The 27,835-nt window shown below is 45.0% G+C and overlaps 1 protein-coding gene across 2 annotated transcripts in view; it reads left to right on the forward strand.

Annotated features, from left to right (window-relative positions):
- The first annotated feature begins 2,221 nt into the window (after positions 1-2,221).
- Positions 2,222-27,835, forward strand: part of PLPP4 (phospholipid phosphatase 4) — a 127,074-nt gene continuing 101,460 nt past the window's right edge. Inside the window, exon 1 of one of the 2 annotated variants that reach the window (XM_019459624.2) lies at positions 2,222-2,399. In XM_019459624.2, the coding sequence (XP_019315169.1) occupies positions 2,344-2,399 (56 nt within the window). In that variant the 5' untranslated portion in view covers positions 2,222-2,343. The remainder of the gene's footprint in view (positions 2,400-27,835) is intronic. The other variant, XM_019459623.2, reaches the window with a different exon arrangement.

Below are 27,835 nucleotides of genomic sequence, written 5' to 3' on the forward strand. Positions count from 1 at the left end.
ACTCTTTGGCTCCCCATCCTCCTCATAATTATCCAGGTTATGAATCCTAACACCTAGCACACGGCTTTGCACAGGCTGCACTCAGTTGATGCTTATAACAAGGGATATTTTATTTTTTTATTTTATTAAAAAAAAATTTTTTTTAACGTTTATTTATTTTTGAGACAGAGAGAGACAGAGCATAAACGGGGGAGGGGCAGAGAGAGAGGGAGACACAGAATCGGAAGCAGGCTCCAGGCTCTGAGCCATCAGCCCAGAGCCCGATGCGGGGCTCGAACTCACAGACTGTGAGATTGTGACCTGAGCCGAAGTTGGACGCTTAACCGACTGAGCCACCCAGGCGCCCCAACAAGGGATATTTTAATAACATGGGCTCTTGTTAGTGTCCCCTCCTGGAATATGGCCACCTGCCAGTCTCAGATCTGGGTCATTAGAATTCATTGGGTTGACTATAGGATCTCCTATACCACTTGGCCAACCTGCGTGAATCCAGTTGTGTTCAAGGCCCAAGACACAGAGGAGACAGAACCATACCTCTTTCCCCCGAGTTCTTCCTTCTCCACCACACCTGACACCCCACATACCAACTGAGATACATAGTCCATTCATTAATTTGCCAAAAACTCATGAAGCACAGTGTGCCAGGCATTGGGTGTACAGAGATGGGCAAATCAGAGGAATTTGATTCCTCTGTGGGTTTTTTAAAAATTTATTTTTATTTATTTTGAGACAGAGAGAGAGAGAGAGACGGAAAGAGAGAGTGTGTCTCAGGCAGGCTCTGTGCTGGCATGGGGCTCGATCTCAAAACTGTGAGATCATGACCTGAGCCGAAATCAAGAGTCAGATGCTTAACCGTTGACTGAGTCACTCAGGCACCCCACTGCCTGTGGTTTTGATGTGAAGCCTCTTCCACACAGAGCTAGGATTGTTCTTCCTCTGTCTGCCTCTCTGTCCCTAGACCCTGAGATGTCTGGGCTTAGGTATCTCGGGTCTGTCATGTGTCCCCTTGGAGGCAGGGTCTGTTTGTCCTTTGCTGGTGCCAAAGCCCTCCTCCAAAGCTCTTCTCTCCACCTACTCCCCCTTTTGTCCAAAATTGAGATATGGTTCCTCATTCCCAGGGACTACCCTCTAATCCATTTCTCATACGCATAAAATCCTGGCTGGGTCTCTCCTAAAACCCATGAGATCTGGTCTCCCCAGGGACAAACTAATGGTTAGTGTGAGCTGTGTATCTTGAATGTCCATTTGGCTTAAGTTAATAAAGCTAAAGGAAATACTCGCAGTCCTGACAGGGGATGGGAAAAGCAAAGCCAAATCCCCTCTGGGCTCTGGCTTGAGGTCATGACCCCCCCAGGCCAGCAGCCAGTGGTGAAGGTCTGGCCTTTGTGAACCCTAAGGATGACACTCCTGGTCTTACTGCCCCAGGGGCTCACGGCTGACCCCAAGGGCCTGTCCTTTTCGCTTTTCACAGCGCTGCAGCCCCAAAGCTGCTGAGGGTGGGGTCGGAGGAAGCCCACCCCAGGGGCTGCCTGGCGCTGGTGGGTGGGTGAAGAGCCAGGCTCACCTTTGCCCTCAGTCCGTGTGCCAGGACTCTGGAGCCTGGCTGGCGGTTCCCGAGCGCGAAACGAAGCCTACTAGGGCTCTCGGGGTGGGTGGTGGGAAGGGGGCGGGGGCAACTTTATAGACAATAAAGGGAAGAATTTCAGGTTGGCAAGGGGTAGGGAGAGCAAAAAAGCGGGAGGGAGGGTGCGGGGCTGCCTGGGCCTGAGAATCCCCCGGCGCGTCTCCGCCACCTGCCCACGTGCGTGCGTGCGCCGGGAGCCCGAGGCCGGTCAGCGGGAGTCGGAGGCCGAGCCCGGAGCCGCAGAGCAGCCGCAGGCGGAGACCCAGAGAGCGCGCTGCCCCGGGAGCCGAGCGCAGGGGCCGCCCACTGGCGGGGGAGCCGGGGAGCGCGCAGGGGAGGCGGCGGCGGCCGCGGCGGCGGGGCTTCCCCGGGCTTCCCCTCCCCTCCCCGGGCCAGGGCGCGGAGGCGGCGCTCGGCGCCAGGGCGCGGGGAGTCCCCAGGGCGCCCCCAGCTCGGCGCGGGGCCGCGGGGCGGGGAGCGGCGGGCGCGGCGTCCGCGAGCCCCCGGGCCCCGCGGCGGGAGGTTCGGGCCGAGCCCTCCCCAGCGCCCGCCCGCCCCCGCCCGGCGCCCGCCTCCCGCCCCCGCCCGCGGCCTGGAGCGCGCCTCCCTCGCCGCCCCGGGTCTGGCGAGCCGGCGCCGGTCGAGCTGCGGGAGCCGCCGAGAGCACCAGCCGCCGCCGCCGCCGCCGCCGCCGCCCCGGGAGCTGCTCCGGCCGCACCATGCGGGAGCTGGCCATCGAGATCGGGGTCCGGGCCCTGCTCTTCGGAGTGTTCGTGTAAGTAGTGGTGCGCCGCGGGCGGGGGCGCGCGGACGCGGGGACCCACGGACCGAGCGTGTCTGCGCCCCAACTTTGTTTGCGCCACCGCGTCCCTTCGGGGCCTGGATTCGAGGTCTCCTCCCCGCCCAGTGCCCGGGATGTGTCCTACGGGACCGTCCTGGTCCCCTTCCAGGGACCCTGGGCGCGGAGGGACCCACGTACGCCGGACCGAGACTCGCTCCCGCCACCCCCATCGCGCCAGGGAGCGGGACCGGCCGCCGCTCGGGTCCCCTCGCGTGCGCTTGTCGCCGGCTGCGCACCAGCTGCCCGGGGACTCAGGTTGCACCCCTGGAAGCGGGAGCGCAATCTCGCTCGCGCACTCGGGAAGTTTCTCTTTCTGTGCGATCTTCTGAGCCCGACGTTTGCAGTCCTTCCTCCTGGCCCATCTCCCATCGCCGTGCGCAGGGCCAGGCTGGATCTCCTTCCGTGGCCCTGGCCCTGGCTTTGGCGACCGGGGTGCAGGTGAGCGTTTCCCCCAGGAGACGTTTGCGGTACTTCTCTGGCTGGAAAACTGTTGCTGCGGAGGCTGGGGAAGTCGGGGGCCGCAGCCCGAGGTACGGGATCCGTACGCCCCGAGCTCAGTGCGGAGCCCTTGTCCGCTTAGGGTGCGGGCGGGCGCTAATGGGGATAGCAGCGAAATGCCTCTGGTGGCCCCGAGCGGCTGGTACCTGGAAATAACGATCTTGGAAAGAGGAGGGGGCTCCGGGCTCAGGCTCTTTTAGAGACGTCTGAACCCCAGGGCGCCTCAGGGACCCGCTACCCGCCGGCCCCCGAGGCCCAAGCAGCAGAGAGCTGTCGCCGTCTCTGCCTTTCAGATCCGAGCCTTTCACACCAGCTCAGACCCACTCCACAGCCCCCTGTGATCTCTTGCCAGGCAGGCGACGGCACCTGCGCTTGACCCTACGTTAGCTGGTCAGGTTCTCTTTGCCCCTCCACCCATGACTGTTTTCTGACACATTTGAAATATTAAAGTTGCATGAACTTTCTGGACTTGCCAGGTTCTTTTGAAAAGCCCATGCATGCAGCCATTCCAAACAGGAGGCCCCTCTCTGGATTTCTGCCCCAGTCTGGAGTCATTGATGGCAGGTGGGAGGCTGTGAGTTGACTTCTGTTTCGTGCAGCCCAGGGTATACACATGGAAAGAAAGACCCTTTCTTGCATGTTTTTCTTTACTAGGGATTAAATTCATCCAGAGTATTGATTCACACCATCATAAAGGGTGATGAGTTCCCCCAGATGCAGGCAAGCCCCCTCTCCCAGCTTCTGACTAAACACTGCTGTTATTCAGTGAGAAGAAGGAATTAGAAGAACTTCAGTTGGGTTTTGATGCATTTGGAAAAACAAAAAACACTTTTCCCTTCTCTTACTCCATCTTTCTACCTTTGGAACATATATTAAAACTAGAGATTGCTGTGTGATCAGATGGGGCCAGATCTGACTGGCAGATAGGCTAGTTCCATTATATTATTATATGATAGAAATGATAAAATAGTGTTCAGTGCACAGGATTTACCAGACGTTTGTTTGGTAAATGTGAGTGTGCGTAATGCTGAAATAAAGTGAGGTAGGCTGGTAGGCTGCCTGGTCTGATTGTTGCTGGAAATTGTCAGATAATGAAAGGGTCCAACGGTATGCAAATATTTATATTGTTTTCAGATTTCAAATAGCCCCCAAAACATTTATGAGATGTTTACAGATATATGACGCTCTGTGCAGTGGCTTTGAAAATGTGATAATTACTGCTTTGTGTGCTTTTTTGCTTCCTCAAGGAACGTTATGTAAAAATCAGGCAGTTTTATATTCTTTTCTCCAAAGTTCCCCTTTGTATTAATTAATGGGGGATCTGCCGTTACCCAAAGGGAAACATTTGGGCACTGATGGTGTTTTGGGGTGATTCCCTGATTTTCTATCAGTTGGAACCAGTACAGTGGATCCAACTTGTGGCTCTTTTACCTGCAAAGACCAGCTTTGGTATCGGTGTGAGACTGCCTGGGTGGGAATGTTGGATGTTCAGATGCTGTTATCATCAGGCAGAGATAACGACTTCCGGAAGGACAGGCTAGGCGCACATAGATACAGATGACCCTTTGTTTTCGTAGATAAGCTTCTGGTGGGATAACAGAGGCTGGATTTTGGGGGAAGGTTTGTTCTTCCTTTCTCCAGCGCTGGTCTGATGGCAAGATTTCAGAGGTTTGTACCCACCTGTGCTCATGAAGGTGGTGGTCTCCGTAGCAGAGTGGGTTGAGAAAATCCTTCTGGGCAAGCTGCATCCACTTTCTCTGCAGCTGGGTCCAGTGTAGCTGATAAAAGTCATCATCTGCTTCTGCTCGTTGTATGTACCCTATTTCTCAGGATAAGAGAACAATCTTTTTGGGGGGAGGGGAGACACCTTGCTTCTTTGCAAACTTGTGCCTCTGGGAGGACGTCACCTGTAGATGCACCTGTTCTGTGATTATATTTTCTCTGAGTGAGAGCAAGACCCCACTGCCTGAGGCCCACATGCTCCTGTGGACTTGAAGTGAGTGCTAATGAAATGCAGTTTTGGACCTTGAGGTTGTAGGGTTATATGCTTTTCCTTTCTACTCAGGGAACCTCTTCTCTGTCTCTAGGCCAGGTTTAGTGCTGAGGTTTGGCAATTCAGGATCCCAAGAGCATGCCCTCCAGGAACCCCCCCATAGACCATCCAAGAGGTGTGCAATGTCCTTTGGGCAGCCCTGACCAAGAAGTTCAAACCACCGGGAAGAAAATTAGTAACGAGTAACACAAATCAGGGCTGGCACAGCAAGCTTAACCGAACAGGGAATAAAACGGTTAGAGGAGCCCAGTGTTTAGGAAAAATCAAAGTACAATGTGTAGCTTTGAGGCTGCATTTAGTGCTCTGAAGCTTGCCCGGAGGCCCCTTTGCTCTTCTTACTTATGGAGTGTGGGCAGAGCAGAGAGGAGGAGCTTCAGTGGGCTTCCTCCATTTTCCTGCCACCCAAGGCTCCGGCAGATTCTGTGAGCTTGCGTGTACCTGCAAAGCCAGCACCGGACCTCGGTGAGCAAACGCAGTGTGGGTACAAGGTGGTCAGTCAACAGCCTCGCAGCCAGTGTTACACTGTTGGTAGTATATTGCCTCCAGTTCTACTGCTGTCACCAGTACAGTAAGTGCCATTTATTGAAGGTTTATTACGTGCCAGGCAGTAATGAAGATGATCACACAGATTTAACCCTTACACACACTCCACGAAGCGGGTATGTTGGCATGTGTTCACGCATGAAGAGGCCGAAGCAAAGACAGGTTAAGGAACCGCCCAAGTCACAGAGCGAATATGGGAAGCCCTGAGATCCAAATCTAGATGGTCCTTCTGCGTCATCTGGACTCTCAGTCACCTCGCTATACTGCTTCAGGAAAAATAACAGCCGGTGCGCGGCTGTCAAGGGTTGACTATGCATGAGACATTCAAACAAAGAAAGCAAGATTTAGACAGGGTAAGTAGCTGGCCTGAGGACACCCAGGTAGCAGGAGGTATAATCTGGATCTGAACAGGCAGCTGAACCCCACGTCCCACGGCCACCAGCCGCTGAGATAGAATGTGTCTGGCACCAGACTTTGGAAACTAGAGCAAAAGTGAGTGCATCCTAGAAGCGATCCCCTTACCGTGACCTATTGTCTCCAGAGAAGCAAATGAATGGCGTAGAATGATGTGTGGGAAGAGGCGTCACTCTGGTTCTCAGAGCAGACTCTTAGGATGACATTTCAAAGGGGATGGGGTGGTAGTTATGGGTCCCATGCCCTAAGAGACGGGATTAGGATATGTTACAGATTTTGCAGGGTCTCCCTTAGTCTCTGGAGCCCAGAGGGTGAGGTGTGGGGAGAGAAACTTGCAGGTCAGAACCTAATTGGTAGATTAAAGAATTGGAGGGTGTGCATACTCTCTCTTGCACCTTTTGGCCCTTGCCTCCAGGACATCAGTTCATCCGGAAAACCCTTTATTTATAGCGCTGCAGAAAGGGCTCTGGCAATAAGACAACAATCAGAAATACCGGTGGAGGGGGAAGGCGATCTACCTGTTTCACCTGTGAGCCCAGGTTCCCTGGGGTCCTCAGTCATTCTCTCCACTACCCGCTCTGAGTGGCCCCCTGTCTGGGATGTCCCTCTGGGAGCTGTGGGTTGCTCAGCGAGTGGATGACATTTGCCTCAATTCAGATCAATCCTGTGTCTTTCTTGGAGCACTTCCTGTGCAGGAGACCTGTGCTGGGTGCGGGGGGTGGGGGGGGTTGTTTGAAGAAGGAAGGCTGGGGGGGCCTCCTGGCAGCTCACAGGTTGGCTGAGCAAAAGCACACAGTGGACACTAGTGATTTTCCCCAGTGTAATCGCTTGCTTTGGAAGTTTTTCCTCCTAACGTTTTTATCATCCATCCAGGTGACAGATGCTTATTTGGCACCTTCTAGGGGCCAGCACTGTACGAGTGCTTTTCCTTCCCCTACGTTGGTGCACTCTGGTTGGTATCATTCCAAACAGACACAGGGAAACTTGGCACCTTTGCTGGTCCAGGTGATTTGCCTGAGGGCACTGGCTGTCAGGTAGGATTTTTGGAGTAGTGACGGAAACCCCGAAGAGTCCCGTCCGGGGCTCGAGGCCAAGGACAGTTGTGGTAGTTGGAGCAAAGCGCTCAGTTTACTGAGGAGGGGTTAATTAGCCCCGGGAGGGATGGGAAGATGGGGACAGGTGCCAGGGAAGGCTGCCCAGAACTGGCACCTCACCTGAGTCTTGAGTATCCAGAAGCAGGCCCGAGGACATTCCTGTGGACAGAGTGGCCTGGAGCAAAGGCCTAGAGGTCTGGAGGCACATTTTGAATGGGGATCAGGTCTCTGGGTGTGGCCTCAGCATGGAGTGTGGGTCTGGAGGTGGCTGGTAGGAGGGGCAGGAAGTGAGTCTGGGACAGCAATGTGGGTGGCCTCAGTGCCCTGCTGGGAAGCGTGGACATTCCTTTATAAGCAGTAACTGGGGAGCCCCGGGAGATTTGAAACAAAAAAGCATCATGGTAAGACACTTGCCTGGTGGTGGAAAGTGACAGCTCCCTCGGGCACGTAGGCCCTGTTTACGTTTGTAAGTGACAGTGCCCAGCTGCTGTGCCCCACGGTGTGTGCGCTCTGGGGGCCTGGGTCGCGGTCAGCTGTCTCCGTGGCTGGCTCCATACTGCCAGCTGTTGGATTGTGGGGGCCGGCACTGTATCATGGTCTCCTTTGCTTTCTCTGTATTCCCAGCCAGGCCTGGCCACCAGCGTGGTCTGTGCCTCTTGAGTGCTCACCAGATTGCGTTCGATTTCTGATGGCCATTTCTGATGGTCACATAGACCCCAGGGCGATCTGCCTCAGTGCAGAATGAGGCTTCCTTAAAGGTTTGCTGACCACGTGCATCAGACTTTCCTGGGGCCCAGCTCAGACTTCACTGAACCAACATATGGAATGGAGCCCTGGGAATCTGCATTTTCAACAGGTGCGCCTTCTGTCCACCACATTTGGGAACTACTGATGTGCAGCCTACACCTTCTTGTGCTGGAGGGTCTCCTCTGGTTCTTTTCTGGCTGCACAGACTACCCTTCCCCAACTCCTGCTGTCAGGTGGGGCCATATGGAACGTGGGTGTTCGACAGGTGGTGAGCTCCGGTTGGGGCAGCGTAAATTTAGTGGCCTTTAGTGGCCTGTCATTGTCCTCCTCTGCTGGGGACGAGCATGCAGCTGTGTGTTGAGATGGCAGAACTTCTCCACGTAAGCAGAGAGACAGCTTCCCTGGAGAGTGATAGCACTGGCAGTGGACTTTGTGGGCCGGAAGGAAACTTTTTGCGTTAATGGCGATTTTGGGGATTGATTAGCTACTGTAGCACAAGTCTGTTCCATCTGGCTAATACACTTGGAATAATTTTGCTTGCTGTCTAGAAACAAAGTCATTTGAGGCAAAGTGGTATGATGAAAGACCATGGACTTTGGAGCTAGACAGGTCTATGTTTGGATTTCGGCTCTGCCACTAACCAGCAAGTTGCCTAAAATCTCCGAACCTCGATTTCTTCATGTGGGAAAGAACAATACTTACCTCACTGGATGTTAGTAGATAAGATGCTTTTTTTTTTTTTTTTTAATAACCCCTGTCCTTAAAAAAAAATTTTTTTTAATGTTTACTCATTTATTTTTGAGAGAGTGTGTGAGCGGGGGAGGGACAGGGAGAGAGACAAAGAATCTGAAGCAGGCTCCAGGTTCCGAGCTGTCAGCACAGAGGCCGATGCGGGGCTGGAATCCACAAACTGTGAGATCATGAGATCATGACCTGAGTCGAAGTTGGACGCTTAACCGACTGAGCCACCCAGGCGCCCTAGGAGATAAGGTGCTTTAAGCACCTACAGTACATGGAACAAAAATTAGATGCCTTCTCCCCACTCTTGTGAATCTCTGTTATGTATAGTTGGTGTCTGAGAATAGCCGTGTAGCACAGTGGTCATGACCATGGCCTTTGGCATTGGTTGCTGAGGCTTGAATCCAGATTTTGACATTTATTAGTTGCATGAGCCTTTGGGGAAAGTATTTATCCAGCTTAGATCCTTGTTTCTCCCTCTGTTCCACAGAAAAAATAGCAGTACCCATGAACGTAAGGCTTGGGAGTATTAAGTGAGAGAGTATTCGGCTCATCATGGGTGCTCAGTACATGGAAATGTTATTACCATTGTCCTTTTGTTAAGATGAATCCATAATGTACGCTAAAGAGAGACGCTGTAGGTAGCTAGCAATACTCTGATTACAAATGATTTACTACGGGATTTCTTTAAACTAGTAAACTTCTTTAAATACATTTCACATGATTCCTTTTAGTCCCCGTGAGGCAAGTATGTAACTTGAGCTCATGAATGAGCTCATTCAGTGAGCCGTACCCCCATAGAGCAGCGTGGCTGGCTCGCTGTCTAATGGACGGGTGGTCCCAGTACTGTCGTTTCTCATATGTGACTTACATTGCTGGCCGTTTACAACAGTGATTTTAGGACATCAAATCCGAAGGGGCATTAGCATAACTGCATTGGACCATGTGAAAGGAAAGTGCTGCATTCCTATCATTTTCTTCCGACACCCAGTGTCCGAAGCCCTGCGCAGGGAGTTTTCCATCAGACACCCTCCCGGGGCCCTGTCCACCCCCAGTCGGGGTGGGTGGAGTGCGGTGAGCATCTCTTCCCTCCCTGGGGAGGCTTCTGCCTTGTCATCTGATCAATGGAGCAGCCTTCTGCTTGAAATATTATTTGCCACTGTAAAGTGAGTCAGCTGAACCCAGAATTCTGAGAATTGATGATGTTCTGCCACAGGGAGATAAATGCTTATAACACGACGAAAAGGAGATCATTAGTTTCATAACTTGTAGACAAAGTTATCTCAATTAGTTATAAAGATGATGCCTTTTATGACCCACACAAGGCTCATAAAAACACCATACCTCCCTCTAATTTCCTATGATAGTGTTCTTAAATATGAAAATCATCATAGTAATACTTGTTTCTTTAGTAAATATAACCTGTGGGCGAGTCAGAAGCACCGGTTGACAGTGCGGAGGTGGACTGACACAGAACCCGCCAGTGCCATCATTAACCAAAGGCACAAAGGTGTAGAGGGGCTTGGAGATGTCCCGGGATGGACGGGCAGGAGGCACAGAGAATCTGGGAGTCTTGAGCCCAGGGATGGCCGCATCACCAGCTTTCAATATGTGACCGAAAAACTGTCCTGCAAAGGTGAGAGACTAGTTGTGATTCGGTCTCCACTGCAGACAAAGGAGCAAGAAACAGGGTCAGAATCCGTAGGAGGAACATTTAGGTTGGTTTTCAGAAAAGTAGGCAGTCTGCCAGTCACTGGGAGACATTTCTTTTCTCCTTTTCCGAAGGGTTTTAAAAACATTTTTATGAAAGTGTTAGTTCGAACCATATGCAGTGGCTGATATTTGACTGTTTTGACCTACAAAAGCAAGAATTTCATTGAATTCAACCTAAAAATAAAATACACAAGGAAACAAATGCATGATTTATAATTGCACAGCTTCCCAGAATACCCTCTGCCCACCAAGCCCCATTTCCCCCGCCCCCAGGGTTCAGTTCTGAGCTCCATATAAATGGAATCATACAGCAGGTACTTTTTCATACGGCTGCTTTGCTCAGCGTGTTTTTGAGATTTATCCATGTTGTACTTAGTTGTAGTTTGTTAATTCTTATTGCCATAGAGCTTTCACGGCATGACTTGCCTCTTGCTTTACTCATTTTGCTGTTTATGGATATTGGGGTTATTTGTTGATTTGGGCTAATGCCGTTATTGTCTGTCTTCTTTCTTTCTTTCTTCCTTTCTTTTTTTTCGTGAACATATTTGTAATTTCTGTTGGGTATATACCTAGGAGTGGAAATGCTAGGTTGTTATTCACTTGAGGTTTTTAAAGAAGGATTTGGCCTTTCTTTGTCTAGCTCTGCTTCTGAATTAGGGATGTGTGCTGCTTTAATCTCCATCTGTTGAGCAGTTACTTTGTGAAAGCCCGTGGTGGCCCCGAATGCCCCGAAGAAGCCACGAGCTGGGTCCCCACTCTACAAACAGGCAGGCAGCAGGCAGGCAGGCAGCCTGGCCACCGTAGTCAGTGCAAGGGCTTTGGAATTATTTTCTGACTGCTGATTGCAAGGTTGTGCCCTAGCTTCCTTATCCGTAAAGTGGGGATAAGAAATAACACCTGCCAGGGGGCTGTAAGGATGAAATGATGTGTAACAGGTGCCGGCTACAAAGCTGGCACATAGTGGTAAAGCCACTCTGTGTCCCTGGCTCCATCATGCTTCCTGTGGGCAGGTGGAGATGAAGGTGAGTGAAAACCCCCCCTAATATCACAACGTAATAATAAGAAGAAGAATGCAGCTCTTAGCACCACAGGAGAGCTGCGCCTTGAACTACAATTTCAGAAGTCTGGGGGAAGCATTCTGAATAATCATCCAAGAAATCACTGACAAAATGAAATGACCAATACCTATGTACGTGTCAGTATCTTTTCATTGACCTGTGTCTCCACTTTGGTTACAGAGGGAGGAAAGGAGATGAGCTTTAACACGTACTGTAGATCAGCTTTGTTCTTGGCACTTGTCACACCTTAGATGATTTCATCTTTGCAAGTCCCCCCCCCCCCCCCCCCGCCACAAGAGGTGATATTGTTGTCCTGATTTACACAGTAAAGAGTTAACACTCCTCATATACAGAAAGCTCTTGCCAATCAATGAGAAAAGAGCAGAGCTCTTAAAGAGAAAAGTGGGCAGCAGAACTAACAGGGAACTAGTGATACAAATAGCCAATGCACCTTTATAAATCTGTGATTTCCATAGAAAGGCAAAATATCCATCTGAAAGCAGCAAAATGACATTGCATATAGATCAGCACACACTTTTTATTTTGCTGGGACCAAAGAATGTGGAGCCATTGAAATTAGTAACATAGACGACTATTTGTTGACTTGCGGAAGATACACATAAATTGTGAAGTGGTAAAAAGTAGGTTATGTAAGTGTGCACGATGCTACTTTCATATGGTAATGTAATGAAATCAGTTTGTGTTGATATCTATAAGGAAAATTGCTATAAAGATATACAACAAAATTGTAACAGTGGTTATTTTAGCCGATGGAATGATATAATATTTGCTTTTTTCTTCATGCTATTTATTGTCTACATTATTTTACAGTAAACATTTATTACCTTCATATAGAATCAGAAAAATCAATGTAGAAGTTTCCTGTTATGGGGAGGGGAAGAACCTAATGAAATATTCTTAGATGGGGCTGTGTGATCTTTTTGTGATTGCTTTAGACATATCTGTAGTGGGAATGTGTCAAAAATCAACCTTTCTATATTTAATATCAACTAAAATATTGAAAGGAAAACCAGAAGTTAAAGATTAACACCCAGATGTGCAAGGCTGTGGTGAAACAGATGTGATCTGAGGATGCAGGTGGAAATGTAAATGGACATAAGCCTTTAAAGAAATTTTTTTTAACGTGTATTCATTTTTGATAGAGACGGAGCATGAGTGGGGGACGGGCAGGGAGAGAAGGAAACACAGAATCTGAAGCAGGTTCCAGGCTCTGAGCTGTCAGCACAGAGCCCGACGCAGGGCTTGAACCCACCCATGAGATGGTGACCTGAGCCGAAGTCGGCCGCTTAACCCGCTGAGCCCCCCAGGCACCCTGGACATAAGCCTTTTGAAGAGTGGTATTTCAGTGCATAGACAGACAGACCTGAAATTATTCCTGTCCTTTGACTTAGAAGTGTTAGAAAAATATGTTGAGGCACTGATGTAGAGATACAAAAATATCCTCATGTGTAAGATGTTCACTGCTGTGTTCCATAAAAGCAAATATATTTGTCAAATAAAACTAAAATAAAAGTCAAATGGTCAACACTGGAAGAATAGTTTGATAAATTACGGACACGATAAATTGGCTATTAAAACGATAATTTTGAAAATTGGGAAGAAACATGGTAACATTTTATGATGTAGTAGTTAAAGGGAAAAAGGACTCTCCAAAAATAGATGTCAGAGTTAAACTGTGGGCAGCATGTTTGATTTGGGCAAATATTAGAAAGGATTTTACACAGAAGAGCATGTATGTAGTGGGAATGAATGTTTCTCTTCACTTAAACATTTTCTTTAAGATGATGAAATAGTTAGGGGCGCCTGGGTGGCTCAGTCGGTTGAGCGTCCGACTTCAGCTCAGGTCATGATCTCTCGGTTCGTGAGTTTGAGCCCCGTGTCGGGCTCTGTGCTGACAGCTCAGAACCTGGAGCCTGGTTTGAAGTCTGTGTACCCACCTCTCTCTGCCCCTCCCATGCTCATGCTCTGTCTCTCCCTGTCTTTCAATAATAAGTAAACATTAAAAAAAATTTTTTTTAAGATTATGAAGTAGTTGGAAAAATTGAAACAACAGAGAAGGGTAAGGATGGCTTACCTCTCTCAGGACTGCTTCACCTCTCTGCCCGTTCATTCCCTTCACTTTTTAAAGTCAAACTTTTAAACAATGTGTACTCTTTTGTGGGACTATGTTGCCTGGCACATTTCTGAGATTCATCTATGTTGTGCTCAGTTGTAGTTTGTGTGTGTGTGTGTGTGTGTGTGTGTGTGTGTGTACATAAAATATACATTTTGAATATATTATGTATTTACACATAATAAAAATATAGGTAAATATAAAATAAAATAAATAAAAGTTTAATAAAAACTGAGACACCCTGACAAATTTTTTTTTTTTACTTAATTTAGATCTACTTGATTCTTTTTATTGGCTGTGGGTATTTCATCATATTAACCTACTCAGGGAATTTTAGGGTGTTTTCATGTCTCAGTACAACAGGCAACATTGCAATTGTGCTTACCCTGTAGTGCACCTGTTAAAGTATTGCTGTGATAAGCTTTTGCAAACGAAATTTCATGGTCAAAGACCATGTGTGTTTTAAATTCTGATGGATGTTGCTCAGTTGTCCATCCAAAGGGCTGGCTGTCCATGTTTACATTCTGGTTTTCGATATCCTTGCCAATGCTGGGTGTTGGTAATGTTTTATATTTGTACCGTAGGACAGAATATAACATTTGCATCTTTTCATTGTGTATTGGCAATTTTTATTTCCTTTTTAAAATTAGGTTTTAATTTTGGGGTGCCTGGGTGGCTCAGTTGGTTAAGCATCCGACTTTGGCTCAGGTTATGGTCTCACAGTTCATGAGTTCAAGTCCCACATTTGGCTCTGTGCTGACCGCTCAGAGCCTGGAGCCTGCTTCAGATTCTGTGTCTCCCTCTCTCTCTGCCCCTCTCCTGTTCATGCTCTGTCTCTCTCTCTCTCTGTCTCTCAAGACTAAAGAAATGTTAAAAAAAATTTAAATTAATTTTAATTCCATTATGGTTAATATATAGTGTTATATTAGATGCAGGTATACAATATAGTGATTCAACAATTTCATATATCACCCAGTACTGATCAGGACAAGTGCACTTCTTAATCCCCATCACCCATTTCACCCATCCCCCACTCATCTTCCCTCTGGTGACCATCTGTTTGCTCTCTGTAGTTAAACATCTGTTTCTCAGTTTGTCTCTCTCTCTCTCTCTCTCTCTTTTTCCTTTGCTTGTTTATTTTGTTTCTTAAATTCCACATGCATGTGAAATCATATGGTATTTGTCATTCTCTGACTTATTTCACTTAGCATTATACTCTCTAGTTCCATCCACATCGTTGCAAATGGTGAGATTTCATTCTTTTTATGGTTGAATAATATTCCATTGTGTATGTGTATATATATACACACACATATATAAACACACATACACACACACACACATCTTTTTTATCCAATTCATCTATTGATTGACACCTGGGTTGCTTCTATAATGTGGCTATTGTAAATAGTGTTGCTATAAATGGGTACATGTATCCCTTTTCAGTTAGTGTTTTTATATTTTTTTGGGTAGATACCCGGTAGTGCAATTACTGGATCTGTTTTTAACTTTTTAAGGAACCTTCAGTCTATTCCACAGTGGCTGCACCAGTTTGCATTCCCACCAACAGTGCACAAGGGTTCCTTTTCCTCTATCCTTGCCAACACTCGTTTCTTGTGTTTTTGAGTTTAACTGTTCTGACAGGTGTGAGGTGATATCTCATTGTGGTTTTGATTTACATTTCCCTGACAGTGAGTGATGTTGAGCATCTTTTCATGTGTCTGCTGGCCAATTTGTATTTCTTTAGTGAAATATCATTTCCCTTAATCCATGCTTCATCTTACTGAAGTGTAGGAGTGCTTTATGCCTTAAAGATATGAATCTTTTCTTTCATATGTTGCAGCTATCTTCTCTGTGTCTGTGGTTGACTTTTAGATTTCTTTGCAGTTTCTATTATGCACACATTTTAATTTGTGTGTAGTTAAATCTGTCAGTCTTTCCCTTTATGGTTTCAGAGTTCCTGTCCTATTTAGAAAGTCCTCTTTCATCTAAAATAGAAACGTTCTGTATTGTCTAGTATTTGATGCTTTGTTCTTTAATTTTAATTCTTTAACGTATCGGAAATTTATCTTTATGTATGGAGTGAGGTAGAGGATTTTAAATTGCTGTTTCTGTATAGTTTTCAGTTGTGGAGTAGACATTGTCTTCTCCGTGATACCGTTACCAGTTACAGATTCCCATATGTCCGTGGAATTGCAAGTGAATCTTGTTGCAATTTCAATTCTAAGGTATATGGCGCCTTACCTCTGGGAACCAACATAGCATGGAGGTTAAGACTGCAAGCTCCAGAGTCAGGATGGCTGAGTTCAAAGCACTAATCTTCTGTTACTATCTGTGTGAACTTGGAAGTTGCTTTATCTCTCTGTGCTTTAGTTCCCTGGTCTTAATAATGATATGGATAATAGTGGATACTAATAATAATAATGGATAATGGTGCAGTAATTTCATTGTATTGAGATCAGAGAGAGCGGCTTGTGCGATTTTTGTGTTTCATAACTTGTTCTGATTTTCTGTGTGGCCACATATGTGGTCAATTTTTTGTAAATTTATATAGCTTGAACATAATGAATAGTTTGTGTTTGATAGGTACAAAGCTCTAAATATATTAAAGCAAGCTGACTATACTATTCAAATCCTCTATATTCTTACTATAAAAAAATTCATTCTTTATAATTTGGTCTTTTTTTAAAAAAAGTAATCTCTACCCACAACATGAGGTTGAAACTCATGACCCTGAGATTAAGAGTAGCATGCTGTACCAACTGAGCCAGCCATGTGCCCCTAACTTGGTCTTTTTAACGTGAAGATATGCTCTCTCTCAAACTATGGTAATTAAAGCATTTACATTTTTGGAAGAAGTAACTAATATTTTGTCATACTACTGCCAGCTTATTCTCTGTTTTATTTTTGTGGTGCTTCATTTTGCTTTTTTACCCCCTAATTTCTTGCGTTTAGCTGAATAGCTCAAGTTTTCTTTGCCACCCTTCTTTTTTTCCTTTAGTGATTTGGAGGTCAGAATTCCTATGTCTGCATTTCAGATTAGTATTCTTAAATTTTATCTCCCTCTGATAAACCTTTTATCATTAAGAAGTTTTCAACTTTGTGTTAATATTACTTATCTTGAAGTACACTTTATCTAATACAAGATATAGCTAGCTACATTATCTTTTTTGAGGGTAATGCCTGCATAGAATATATTTTCCATCCTTCTACTTTCAACCTACCTGTATTTTATGTTTAATGTGTGTGTCTTATAAACAACATTTAGTTGTACCTTTTAATTTTATCCAGTATGGCCAATCTCTGCCATTTATTTCAAGTGGTTAAGCCATTTACATTTAATGCAATTATTGATGTGGTTGAGTTTAAGTCTACCATCTTATTTGTTTTTTATTTGTCCTGTTATTTGTTCCTTTTTTCTCTTTTCTTTAAAATTTTTTTAATGTTTATTGTTGAGAGAGAGAGAGAGAGAGAGAGAGAGACAGAGAGACAGACAGTGTGTGAGTTGGGGAGGGGCAGAGAGAGAGGGAGACACAGGATCAGAAGCAGACTCCAGGCTCTGAGCTGTCAGCACAGAGCCCGACGCAGGGCTCGAACCCAGGAACTGCAAAATCATCACCTGAACTGAAATTGGACGTTTAACAGACTGAACCAGTCAGACACCTCTCTTTTCTTTTAGATTAACATTTGTTAATATTCCATTTTATCTCCTTTATTGTAGTTTTAGCTACACCTCTTCAAAAATTTTAGTAGTTTCTCTAGAGATTACAATATGCATTTTTTACTTGTCACCATTAAGTCAATATTTCAAACAGATTTCAAATACAGCATAAAATACAGCATAAAAACATTATGACAGCATACTTTCATTTCTTCCCTTATGCCTTTGAAATACTGTCATAGATTTCACTTCTATGTATGAATCACATAAAACATTTGTTTTTGTCTTAAACAGTCCATATACCTTTATAGAAATTACATTGAAAGTATTTACTCACATACTTAGCATTTCCAATGTTCTTTGTTATTTCTTTCAGATTTAGTGTTTTCCTTTAGGATTATATCCCTTCAGCCTGAAGAACTTCCTTTAGCTTTTCTTTTTTCTTTTTTTAATTTTTTTAACATTTATTTATTTTTGAGAAAGAGAGAGAGTGAGCGAGTGAATGGAGGAGGGATACAGAGAGAGGGAGACACAGAATCCGATGCAAGTTCCAGGCTGTAAGCTGTCAGCACAGAGCCCGATGCGGGGCTTGAACTCACAAACTGTGAGATCATAACCTGAGCCAAAGTCAGATGCCTAACCGACGGAGCCACCCAGGTGCCCCCCTTTAAGCTTTTCTTGCAGGGCAGATTTGCTAGAAATAGGTTCTCTTGGACTTTGTTCTATTGGGATTATCTTTATTTTACTTTATTTTTGAAAGATACTTTTGTTGGATGTAGAATTCTAGGTTAACAGTTTTCTTTCAGCTATTTAGAGATGGCTTTGATTGTAGATTCCATTCTTTCTGATGAGAAGTCAGCTGTCTTTGTTATTGTTGCTTTCCTGAATGTCATGTGTTTTCCCCTCTGGCTGCTTTTAAGAATTTCTCTTCACCTTTGGTCTTTTGCAGTTTGACTATGATGTGTCTAGGTTGGTCTCATTGTACATTTCCTGCTTGGGTTCATGGAGATTCTCAGAGCTATGGTTTGATGTCTTTCATCAGTTAAATATTAATAAGACATTAATATTTTTTCTGCCCCATTTTCTCTCTCTGTTTCTTTTGGTTTTTCATTTACATAGATATTAGTTTTATTTTATTTTATTTTTATTAAAACTTTTTTTAATGTTTATTTTTGAGAGAGAGACAGAGTGTGAGTGGGGGAGGGGCAGAGAGAGAGGGAGACACAGAATCTGAAACAGGCTTCAGGCTCTGAGCTGTCAGCACAGAGCCAGATGCAGGGTTCAAACCCACAAACCACAAGATCATGACCTGAACTGAATTCTGACACTTAACTGACTGAGCCACTCAAGCACCCTTATTAGACAGTTTTATATTATTCCACAAGTCTTGGAATGCTGTGTTCTATTTTATTTTTGTTATCTCTTTCTTCCCTGTGGCTCAATTTAAGGTAGTTTCTATTGGTTTATCTTCAAATTCACCAATTCTTTATTTTCTACTATGTCTATTCTGCTGCTAAGCCCATACAATAAATGCTTTATTTCAGTTCATTTTTTTCCAGTTTAGAATTTCCATTTGATTCTTTTTTAGAGTTTTAGTTTCTTTGCTGATGTTTTCCACTTGTTCATTCTATTCTTCTTTCCCTATAATCTTTTAATGTATTTATAACAGAAAGTCCTTTTCTGCTAATTGTAACATCAAGGTGATCTATGGTTCTGATTTTTTTTTTCCTGATGATTATGGGTCACATTTTACTGCTTCTTTTGTATGTGTGGTAATTTTTTATTGCATATTGGAGCTTATGAATCATACATTATGGAGACGATAGATCATTATTGTCTGCCAAAGAGTGTTGAGGTTTGTTCTTGCATGAAGTTAATTTATTGCTGGGTCGCCTTCATCCTTAGAATCTTGGTTCTAGGCTGTGTTTGTATAAGTCTATCTTGGTTTTGCCTTTGATCCTAGGGTACATCCTTTAGTTCTGGGAGGTGCTTTTTATTACTATAATTTGGCTCTTCTGAGGTTTCAGTAGAAAGGCGAACTTGGAAAAACTTCAACTCCAAACTCTATCTCCTGGCACTGGCTAGCTGCTGGAATTTCCTGTTTTACTTTCAGACCGTGGCTGTTACTTTCCAGTGGGATCCTTGGAGTCCTGTCCTGCACATTGCAATGTCTGAGTTACCCAGTAATTTGAAGGGAATTTGTACACAGAATTTTGGGTTTCCCTTCTCTGGCTAAACTCTTTTTCAGGGAGGTCTCATGTGTGTTGTATTATCCGGTATTTTATTTCCACTTGCTTTCTCTTTTCCATAGTTTTTCTCCCCCGCTCTTCTGCTTTACTGATGGACGCTCCTGGAGGCTCTAAAACCTGGCTATGGATTTCTTAATGTTTTCTTTCTTTTCAGTTGTGTTTTTTGAGAGGGAAGAGAGACAAAGTGAATGGGTTGCATCAGCCATCTTGAATTAGATACCTCTTTAAATAGATTTTTCAATTTTTTCGTGGACACAGTGTTTATGTTTTTTAGTATACAAAATTATATTTTAAAAATTCACTGATTCTTACTTTTACCTGTGAATATTTTTATGGCTTTTGGAGTCATCATTCAAGTGACCTCTCCTTTATGTATCTAAAGTCCTACCTATTTTCTAAGACTTGGCTCAGAATTTGCTTTTCTCTGTTACCTTGTCTGAGCATATCAGCCCTGAATGAATGTACGTGATATTGATGACAGTGTTATATAGAAGGTCCCTGCTTATCTTTTTATTTAATGATGGAAATACTTGGTTCCTGAATGTGTTGTGCTTTAATTCAGTTTTGTGGACCAGTGCAAAGATTTTCAGCCATGGAATGAGAACATATTAAATTGGACTTTAAACATATGAACAGCTTACTCACGGAAAATCGTGTGAAACACAGATGCCGTGCTTTGATTTTTTTCCTAACACAAAAGATCCTTTTACTGTTTGCTGGAAGTAGCAAACTGTGGTGGTTTGACGATGACGAAGATGACGATGATGTTAGTGATGATAATTCATATTTATTGACCACTTACTATATGCCAGGCACTTTGCTCCTGTGAGATAAGAATTTTATAATTTTTCATATTTTTGGATGAGAAAACCAAGGCTTAGAGAGGTTAAAGAATGTGCCCAGTGTCACACTGTTAATAAGCAAGATGAAATGCTTTCCGTGAAACATTTAAATTGAGTATTTTATGAGTTGGAACAATTCAGAGCAGATTTGGGTGGGGGTGGGGAAGAGGAGGGACTGGTAGTGAGGCTTCCTGATAATGAAATGACCCTGACAACCTCTGCGAAATCATGGACATGAAGGGGATAGACACACGACGAGCAAATGGAATGTTGACATTTTACTGGAAGGCACCGCCGAGTGAATTATATTATACCCAGTGTCTGGCCTGACCTGGCTCTAGGCGTTGTCTCATCCATCACCCTCTGCCTTGTTTCCCAGAGGTCCTTACTGAGATCCTCCTTGTTGTTCAGGGGCAGAGCTGAGTCTAGAACCTCCGTCTCTTGACTCCCGGCCCCACAGGCTGCTGTAGCAGGTGACTTCCTTTGCTTCTCTTGAGGCGTCAGTTCTGCACGTTAGGGCTCATCCTTTCAAAATCCTGTTGGGATCATTTGAATGCAGCTCTGTTTCTAGACAGCCTCTGTAGGGCAGCTAGTGAGGAGAGCTGCTTTTTATCAAAACAAACTCTTGCTCAAAAGGAAATCCCACCGTCTCCTCCTTTTCCTCACCAACGTCCAGGTATCAGAGGAATAAATTCTAGAAATCTAATGGACGGCATAGTGACTGTAATTAACAGTACTGTGTCATGTATCTGAAAGTTGCGAAGAGAGTAAATATTTTTTTAAGTTTGTTTATTTATTTTGAGAGAGAGAGAGAGAAAGAGAGAGCGAGTGCATGAGCAAGGGAGGGGCAGAGAGAGAGGGAGAGAGAATCCCAAGCAGGCTCCTTGCTGTCAGCCCAGAGCCTGATGCCGGGCTTGAACTCACAAACTGCAAGATCATGAGCTGAGCCAAAATCAAGAGTCGGACGCTTAACCAATAGAGCCACCCGGGCACCCTACAAAGAGAGTAAATCTTAAATCTTCTCATCACAAAAAAGCAATGGTGGTTGAGCGCCATGATGGAGGTGTTAACTCACACTGTGGCAGTAATCCCTTTGTAGTATTTAAGTGCATCACACCAATACATCACACACCTTAAACATACACAGTGTCAATTAGATCTCAGTAAAGCTTTTCAAAAAAGAAGTCCTGACAGTTCTCCTACATGTATTTGCCACACCTCTGCACCACGTGTAGGAGAGACGTGTCCACAGGCCCAGAGCATGCGAGGTGACAGGTGAGTCCTGCCTTTGAGCGCTGTCCTCTCCTCGTGGTCTCTTTGACCTGCAGTTGCCTGTGGACATTGTTTTAAGTATCAGGAAGAGGGATGGACCTGAAGTTCAGGGGTGGGTGTTTCTGGAGGGGTTTTCTTTGTAAAGCCCAGCTTTGAAAACTGGAGGGCAGCCCTTGTCACACTGAGAATACCTGCATTTGGGGCAGAATATTTGCGGATGGTGACACATCATTTTCCTTGGTCCCATTCCCTTGTCCTGGGAGCAGAGGTAGATGACTTGGGGGTGGAGACTCCACTCCCCTCCCTTAAGATGGTGCAGGAATCACCTCTACGCCTTCAGGAGCATTGGCAGTGCATTGACTATGTCCCATTGTGTGAGATGCCGAGCCGGGCCCGGGAACAAGAACCGAATGCCACAAGCCCGCCTCACTAGCCAGAGTCGCGTCAGCGGCAGAGAGCAGGGTCCTTGGAGATCGGGATGCCGTGGGGCCAGTCTTCTTGGCATGGAGGACTGGCAGAGCAGGAGGGCTTGCCAGGAGTTCGGGGGTCCAGTGGGGTTGGGGTTTGGGTGGTAAGAGCCACAGCACCCAGAGGTGGGACACAAAACTGAGTGGAGGACGTCGGGGAGCAGCTTTGCCTGGGGCCAGCTGTGCCCTCCTTTGTGCAGACCTTGCTTCTGGGTCTCCAGCCCCGGGGCCTGCCTTTTGAATTGATTTTGCAGGAATAGCTTCTTTCCTTTTGAATGCTTCCTCTGTGCCAGGTGAGATTCTTTTTTAAAAAAATTATGATTATTATAAGCCCATTTAATTCATCTTAAGAAAATCTAAAAAGTAAAAATTGATGCCTGAAATCAGAATATTCATGGTGAGTGTGACCTCATTAATGGATGTATTAAGAACTGTATTCTTCAACATCAGAGAGTGTATTTACCTTTGCAAAAAAAAAAAAAAAAAGAAATTCGACAGGGGTAGCCTGAGAACAGCATAGTCTAATAATTTCACTGACTACATTTTTCATTGTCAAATGAGTTTTGCAAAATATAGTCTACCTGTTATTGTTCCACATCACCGTTTTGGATGACCTAGAGAGTTCTCTTTGTAAAACAGTGGAATGGTCTGATATAGGATATTTAAAAGAAAGGCAGTTTTGTTACTTTACGAAAATTCAGGAATAGCAATCCTAAATTCACACTGTGCACGCAGGTGAGTTTCTTATGCTTTGTGTGCAATGAGCTCGTCTGGTCCTTCCGACACCAGCATGAAGTGAATACTGTTAACTTTCTCACTTTTTGGGAGGGGAAGTGCAGGGAGGGGACAGTGATCTGTCTGTGGTCATTTCTATAAGGGGCAGAGGTAGAACGGGGGTCCAGGCCTGCCTGGCTCCATAGCTCTCTGTTCCCATTGCTGTCTTGCTGGGGTTGGGTGGGGGTGATCTCTTTGTCCCCAGCTGCCCACCCTCTGGCCTCCTGTGCACCGTGCCTGCAGTGGATCTTGGTCATAACAAACCCATGGTCAGGAGCGGTTGAGCCTAGTGCCTAGAGGATCCCAGGATCTGGAGCCCCAGACCCCCTGGCATCAGATGCTGCTCGACCTCTGCTTGAATTACTTCAACCTCTCCTTCCTCAGTTTATGAATCTGCAAAGTAGGGAGAAAAATCGTACCTGTTGGAAATTGTCAGAGAATAAATTCTAGCAGGGTGATGCCTGGCATACAGGGAGCTCTCCATAAATAAAAGCCATCGTCATCAAAATGGCTGGTGTTCATCTAGAACTTTCCCTACCCTTCTTTTGGCCCCATCTTTACCCCATCTTGCCTGTGAGAACCATGTGTTTATAAGGTAAACCTGTCTTCATTTACCATAATCCTTGTTTCTTTCTTGAACAAGTGGAACCTTTCTCTGGATGTTAGCAGGCAGTATTGGAAAGCAGTGCAGCTTTAGGAATAGCCAACATAAAAAGCATCAAGAGCCTTGGATGAAGCTTGATTAATTATCTGTGTACTTTATGCCTGAAATGCGAATCATGGTTTTCATTTTCCTCTCAAGAACGTGAGCTCCCTGCTTTGAATTAATCCGGGAGAGCAGTGTTTTAAAAAATTTCCCTACTGCTTTGTCAGCACTTAGAATTACTGCCTGAGGGTTTTCTTTTTCCCTTCTCAGAGAATCTAAAGGCAGGTTGAATACTTTTTGGATTAAATTTAATTAGTTTAAGTTTGGAAAAAAAAAAAAAGAAAAAAAGAACAGAACTTTGTGAAGGTTGTGCTCCAGAAAGAAGTGTTTCCCTTGTCATTTTTTGTTTGTTTGTTTGTTTCTGAGGTGTTTTGAAAACCACTCTGGGTTTTTCTGCTGGCTGTGTTGGAAATCATGAGCCCCTGCTCACGGGAAATCAGAAAGCAGGTCTCACTCTGGAGTGAACCGTGTTCAGTTTCACAGTGAATGGAGTCAAATCCTAAGAACAAATCCAGGTGAGATACAAATGAGTGCAGGTATAATTTTGACATTTGCCTTGCTCCACTACAAGCATCGTGAGAGGAGGGCTTTTACTTTTGTGTTCACCACTCTCCCTCCCACTGCTGATGTGGCTAGCACATAGTAGGTGCTCAGGAAATAGTGAGCAAAAGACGTAGCTGTAGTGAGGTGACTTCAGATGACGGTCTGCCTACTAGAGGAAGGAACTCTTCCAGTTGGCATATCCTGGGCCTACAGACAGGAAGATGAGGTCAAGGCTTGCCCTTTAGATGTACAGAGAAGCTCAGAGGAGAAGTCAGGGAAGACATGGGTCACTCAAGTTGGACAACTTTTCCTCCCCAGGAAGAAATGCAATAAGGAAAAGTCCAGGCATGATATTGAGATACCATGTGGGTTCGTGGCTCTGTCAGCTCCCCAGGAAGGGTGACTCCTGATCTTCTCCCATTGGGCTCTGGCATTTAGAGGCTGTGCAGGGTAGCACTGAGCAGGGAGGTGGCAAAGGTGACAGTGTGATTAGTGTGGCCACGTGTGTGTTTGATTAAATGTTGAGACACACACCACGGTCTGCCAGGTCTCCATCTTCTTCGGGTCCACAACCTTCTTGTGACGGGTCCTCAGTGGGGTCAGGCCTATTTCCCAAGGCACAGACCCTCTGAGCACTACCTCTGAGCTGAAGCATACCTCTTTGAGAACCAGAGCTTTTTAAGAAAGTTATCTTTGTTAGAAGTTCTTTCTTAAAAAAAAATATTAATGTTTATTTATTTTTGAGAGAGAGAGAGAGAGACAGAGTGCAAGCAGGGGAGGAGCAGAGAGAAAGGGAGGCACAGAACCCGAAGCAGGCTCCAGGCTCTGAGCTGTCAGCACAGAGCCTGATGCGGGGCTTGAACTCATGAACAGTGAGATCGTGACCTGAGTCGAAGTCGGATGCCCAACCGACTGAGCCACCCAGGCACCCCAGAAGTTTTTTTTTATTTTAAAAAATCAGTGTTTTCAAATTATAAAACAATTGTAGGCTCAGTGTAGGAGACTTGCACAATACAGAGAGAAAAATGGGAAAGAAAGTGAAATTATTTATGGTCCTACTAGCCAGAGAAAACCACAGTTAATATTTTGGTCTGTGTTCTTTTATTTTTTTTTTCTCCAGTACTTTTCTACACAAAAGCTATGCCTTGTCTGAAAGGCAGTTTTGTAGCATGCCTTTTCCACTTGGCATAACACCCTCAATATTCTCCCTATGACAATAAATATTCCTCCCCAATATGTTTTTGTAAAAGTTGTGAAGGTTGGCAGAATACACCACCCCAAAATGTGCCACTTTGGCATAAGGATGATTTTGAGCTGACAGCAGTCAAGAGGAGGCAGATGAGGAAGTCTCCCTGCTTTCCTCCGCTTTGCCTAAAAGTGGAGCACAAATTTTCAAGTTGTCCCTCCTCCCTTCTGTACCAGGAAGGACAGAAATTGGTCAATGGAGACAACTTTGGACCCTATCAGCCTGGAGATGGCACTGGAGTAATTTGCAATAACAAACTTCACTGACTAGCCTTTATGTGCCATTAGTTTCCTCTCATATTTGACCTTCCCACAGTTAGCTACCCTTGGAAGTGCTAAAACTCTTCCTTTCTCCTGTTATTCCTTCACAGATTTATTATCCTTTACTGGGGATGCTGTATAAGCTGGAGTTCTAAGCCACTGCTTTGAGTTACTCATTTTTCCTTGGGTAGTTCCCATGTAACCATGTAGTACACCTGTTAATAAACTCTTATTTGTTTCTCGGAATCTGTCTTTTACTATAGGGATACAGTTAAGAACTCAGAAGGGTAGATGGGAAATAATTTTTCCTTTTCTACAGCTACAGTACATTAAATGAAGGCAAATACTTAGATGTAGTCAGCTTGCTGGTGTTGGACATTAGCAGGGCATCTCTGGGTTTTAGCTGATGTAAACAACACTGTGTTGAACATTCTGGCTCATGTGTTGCCATGAATATCTCTGATTATATTCTTAGACTTAATTCCTGGATGAGGGATTTCTGGGACAAAGCATTTTTTTCCCCTCTACTTCCTCCTAATAGCAGAAAGGTTGTACTTTCTGTACAGTGCCTGATTTGGCTGGTTCTTCTTATCCTTCCTGCTCAAATATCCCTTGCTGGAGAAACCTTTACTGAGGATTTTGTTCAATGTCTCATGCCCCACCATGCTGCATTAGCTTATCCCCCTTTTTTTGAATAGTTTTTGAATAATATTTATTTTATAATTTTTTAATGTTTATTTTTGAGATGAGAGAGAGAGAGAACAAGTGGAGAAGGGGCAGAGAGAGAGGGGCACACAGAATCCTAAATAGGTTCCAGGCTCTGTGCTGTTAGCACAGAGCCTGATGTGGGGCTTGAACTCATGAACCATGAGATCATAACCTGAGCCAAAGTCAGACATTTAACTGATTGAGCCACCCAGGTATCCCTTTAATAGTATTTATTTTAATCTGAACTGATGCTGTCTATTATTTATTGGCGTCTTTATTGTCTGTCCCCACTCAGCAGGTTGTAAGCTCTGTAAGTGCAGGAACCTTGCCTGTTGGGGTCACTGCTGTTGGGCAGAGCCTTTCCAGCATTCCATTTCAACCCTGCTTGTGCATCTTGGTGTGGAGGACAAGTTTACTGAGTGAATAAATGCTTACCCACACTGCTAATAACTTGCATTATGCATTTAAAAAAAACACTTGTTACCATTATTCTAAACTATTTTTTTAAACTTATTTGTTTTGAGAGATAGAGAAGGGCAAACAGGGGAAGGGCAGAGAGAGAGAGAGGGAGGGAGAGAGAGAATCCCAAGCAGGCTCCACACTGTGAATGCAGAGCCCGATGCAGGGCTCTATCCCATGAACTGTGAGATCATGACCTGAGCTGAGATCAAGAGTCAGGCGCTTTGACTTAGGCTCAGGTCATGATCTTGTGGTCCATGAGTTCAAAGCCTGTGTCGGGATCTATGCTGATGGTTGGAGCCTGGAGCCTGCTTTGGATTCTGTGTGTGTGTCTCTCTCTCTCTCAAAACTAAACAAACATCAAAAAAATTTTTTTGAAAAGTCAGGCACTTAACTGACTGAGCCACCCAGGCACCTCTCTAAAAATTGTTACCTTTATTCTAAAACAAAGAATGACAAACATGATTTAACTTGCTGGCAATCAGTGGCCCTCAGGTGGTCCTGTGATTCCTTTTGGTGTACTGAGGTGTAAGGAAGGCATCTTTCCCATGCACTGACTGGGGGTTTTAAGTATTGTGGTTTGTTTCTCATAGTTTAAATGCTTTTCTTTGTATGTAAGAGGCCATAGACGGTGGGTTTACTTAAAGCAAGTTGTGTTTCTACTACAGTTTGCAGCTGTTAATCTGTAGTGGGCCTTGAAAGGAGATAGTCACCTTATTAGAATGGTGTGTAAAGTCAGAGTGAATAGGTTTTACTTGAGGGTCTGAGTAGCTGTCCTGTGTTTTGGTGCTTGAGTATGCTACATGCCTAGAGGCTTTTTAAATTGCTGGCTGGTTCTTATAGAGGGGTGATGTTGATAGTTGAGTTCTGGATGAGCAAGGTATTACAATTCTTATTACTGAGTTAGTGTCCCCTTGAGTACAGCCGAAGACTATGTCATCAGGCTGCTGTAGCAGTCAGAGGCTGAACGAGTAGCTCATGCAGAGAACACTGGCAGTGGCCGTGCAACCGGGGCACAGCTGGGGGATGATGCCAAGGGCCATGCCTCAGGACTCTGAATCTGACCTCCTCTGTCCAAGGTTTTATCAGCAACTTGGATAAAGACATAGACAGTAGGCTTATCAAATTTGTGCATGACACAAAACGGGGATGGAAGTCTAATATGTAGGATAATAGAATCAAGATTCATAA

This window comes from Panthera pardus, unplaced genomic scaffold (genome assembly GCF_024362965.1).
Source record: "Panthera pardus isolate Hobbes unplaced genomic scaffold, ASM2436296v1 HiC_scaffold_22, whole genome shotgun sequence".
Taxonomy (NCBI): Eukaryota; Metazoa; Chordata; class Mammalia; order Carnivora; family Felidae; genus Panthera; species Panthera pardus.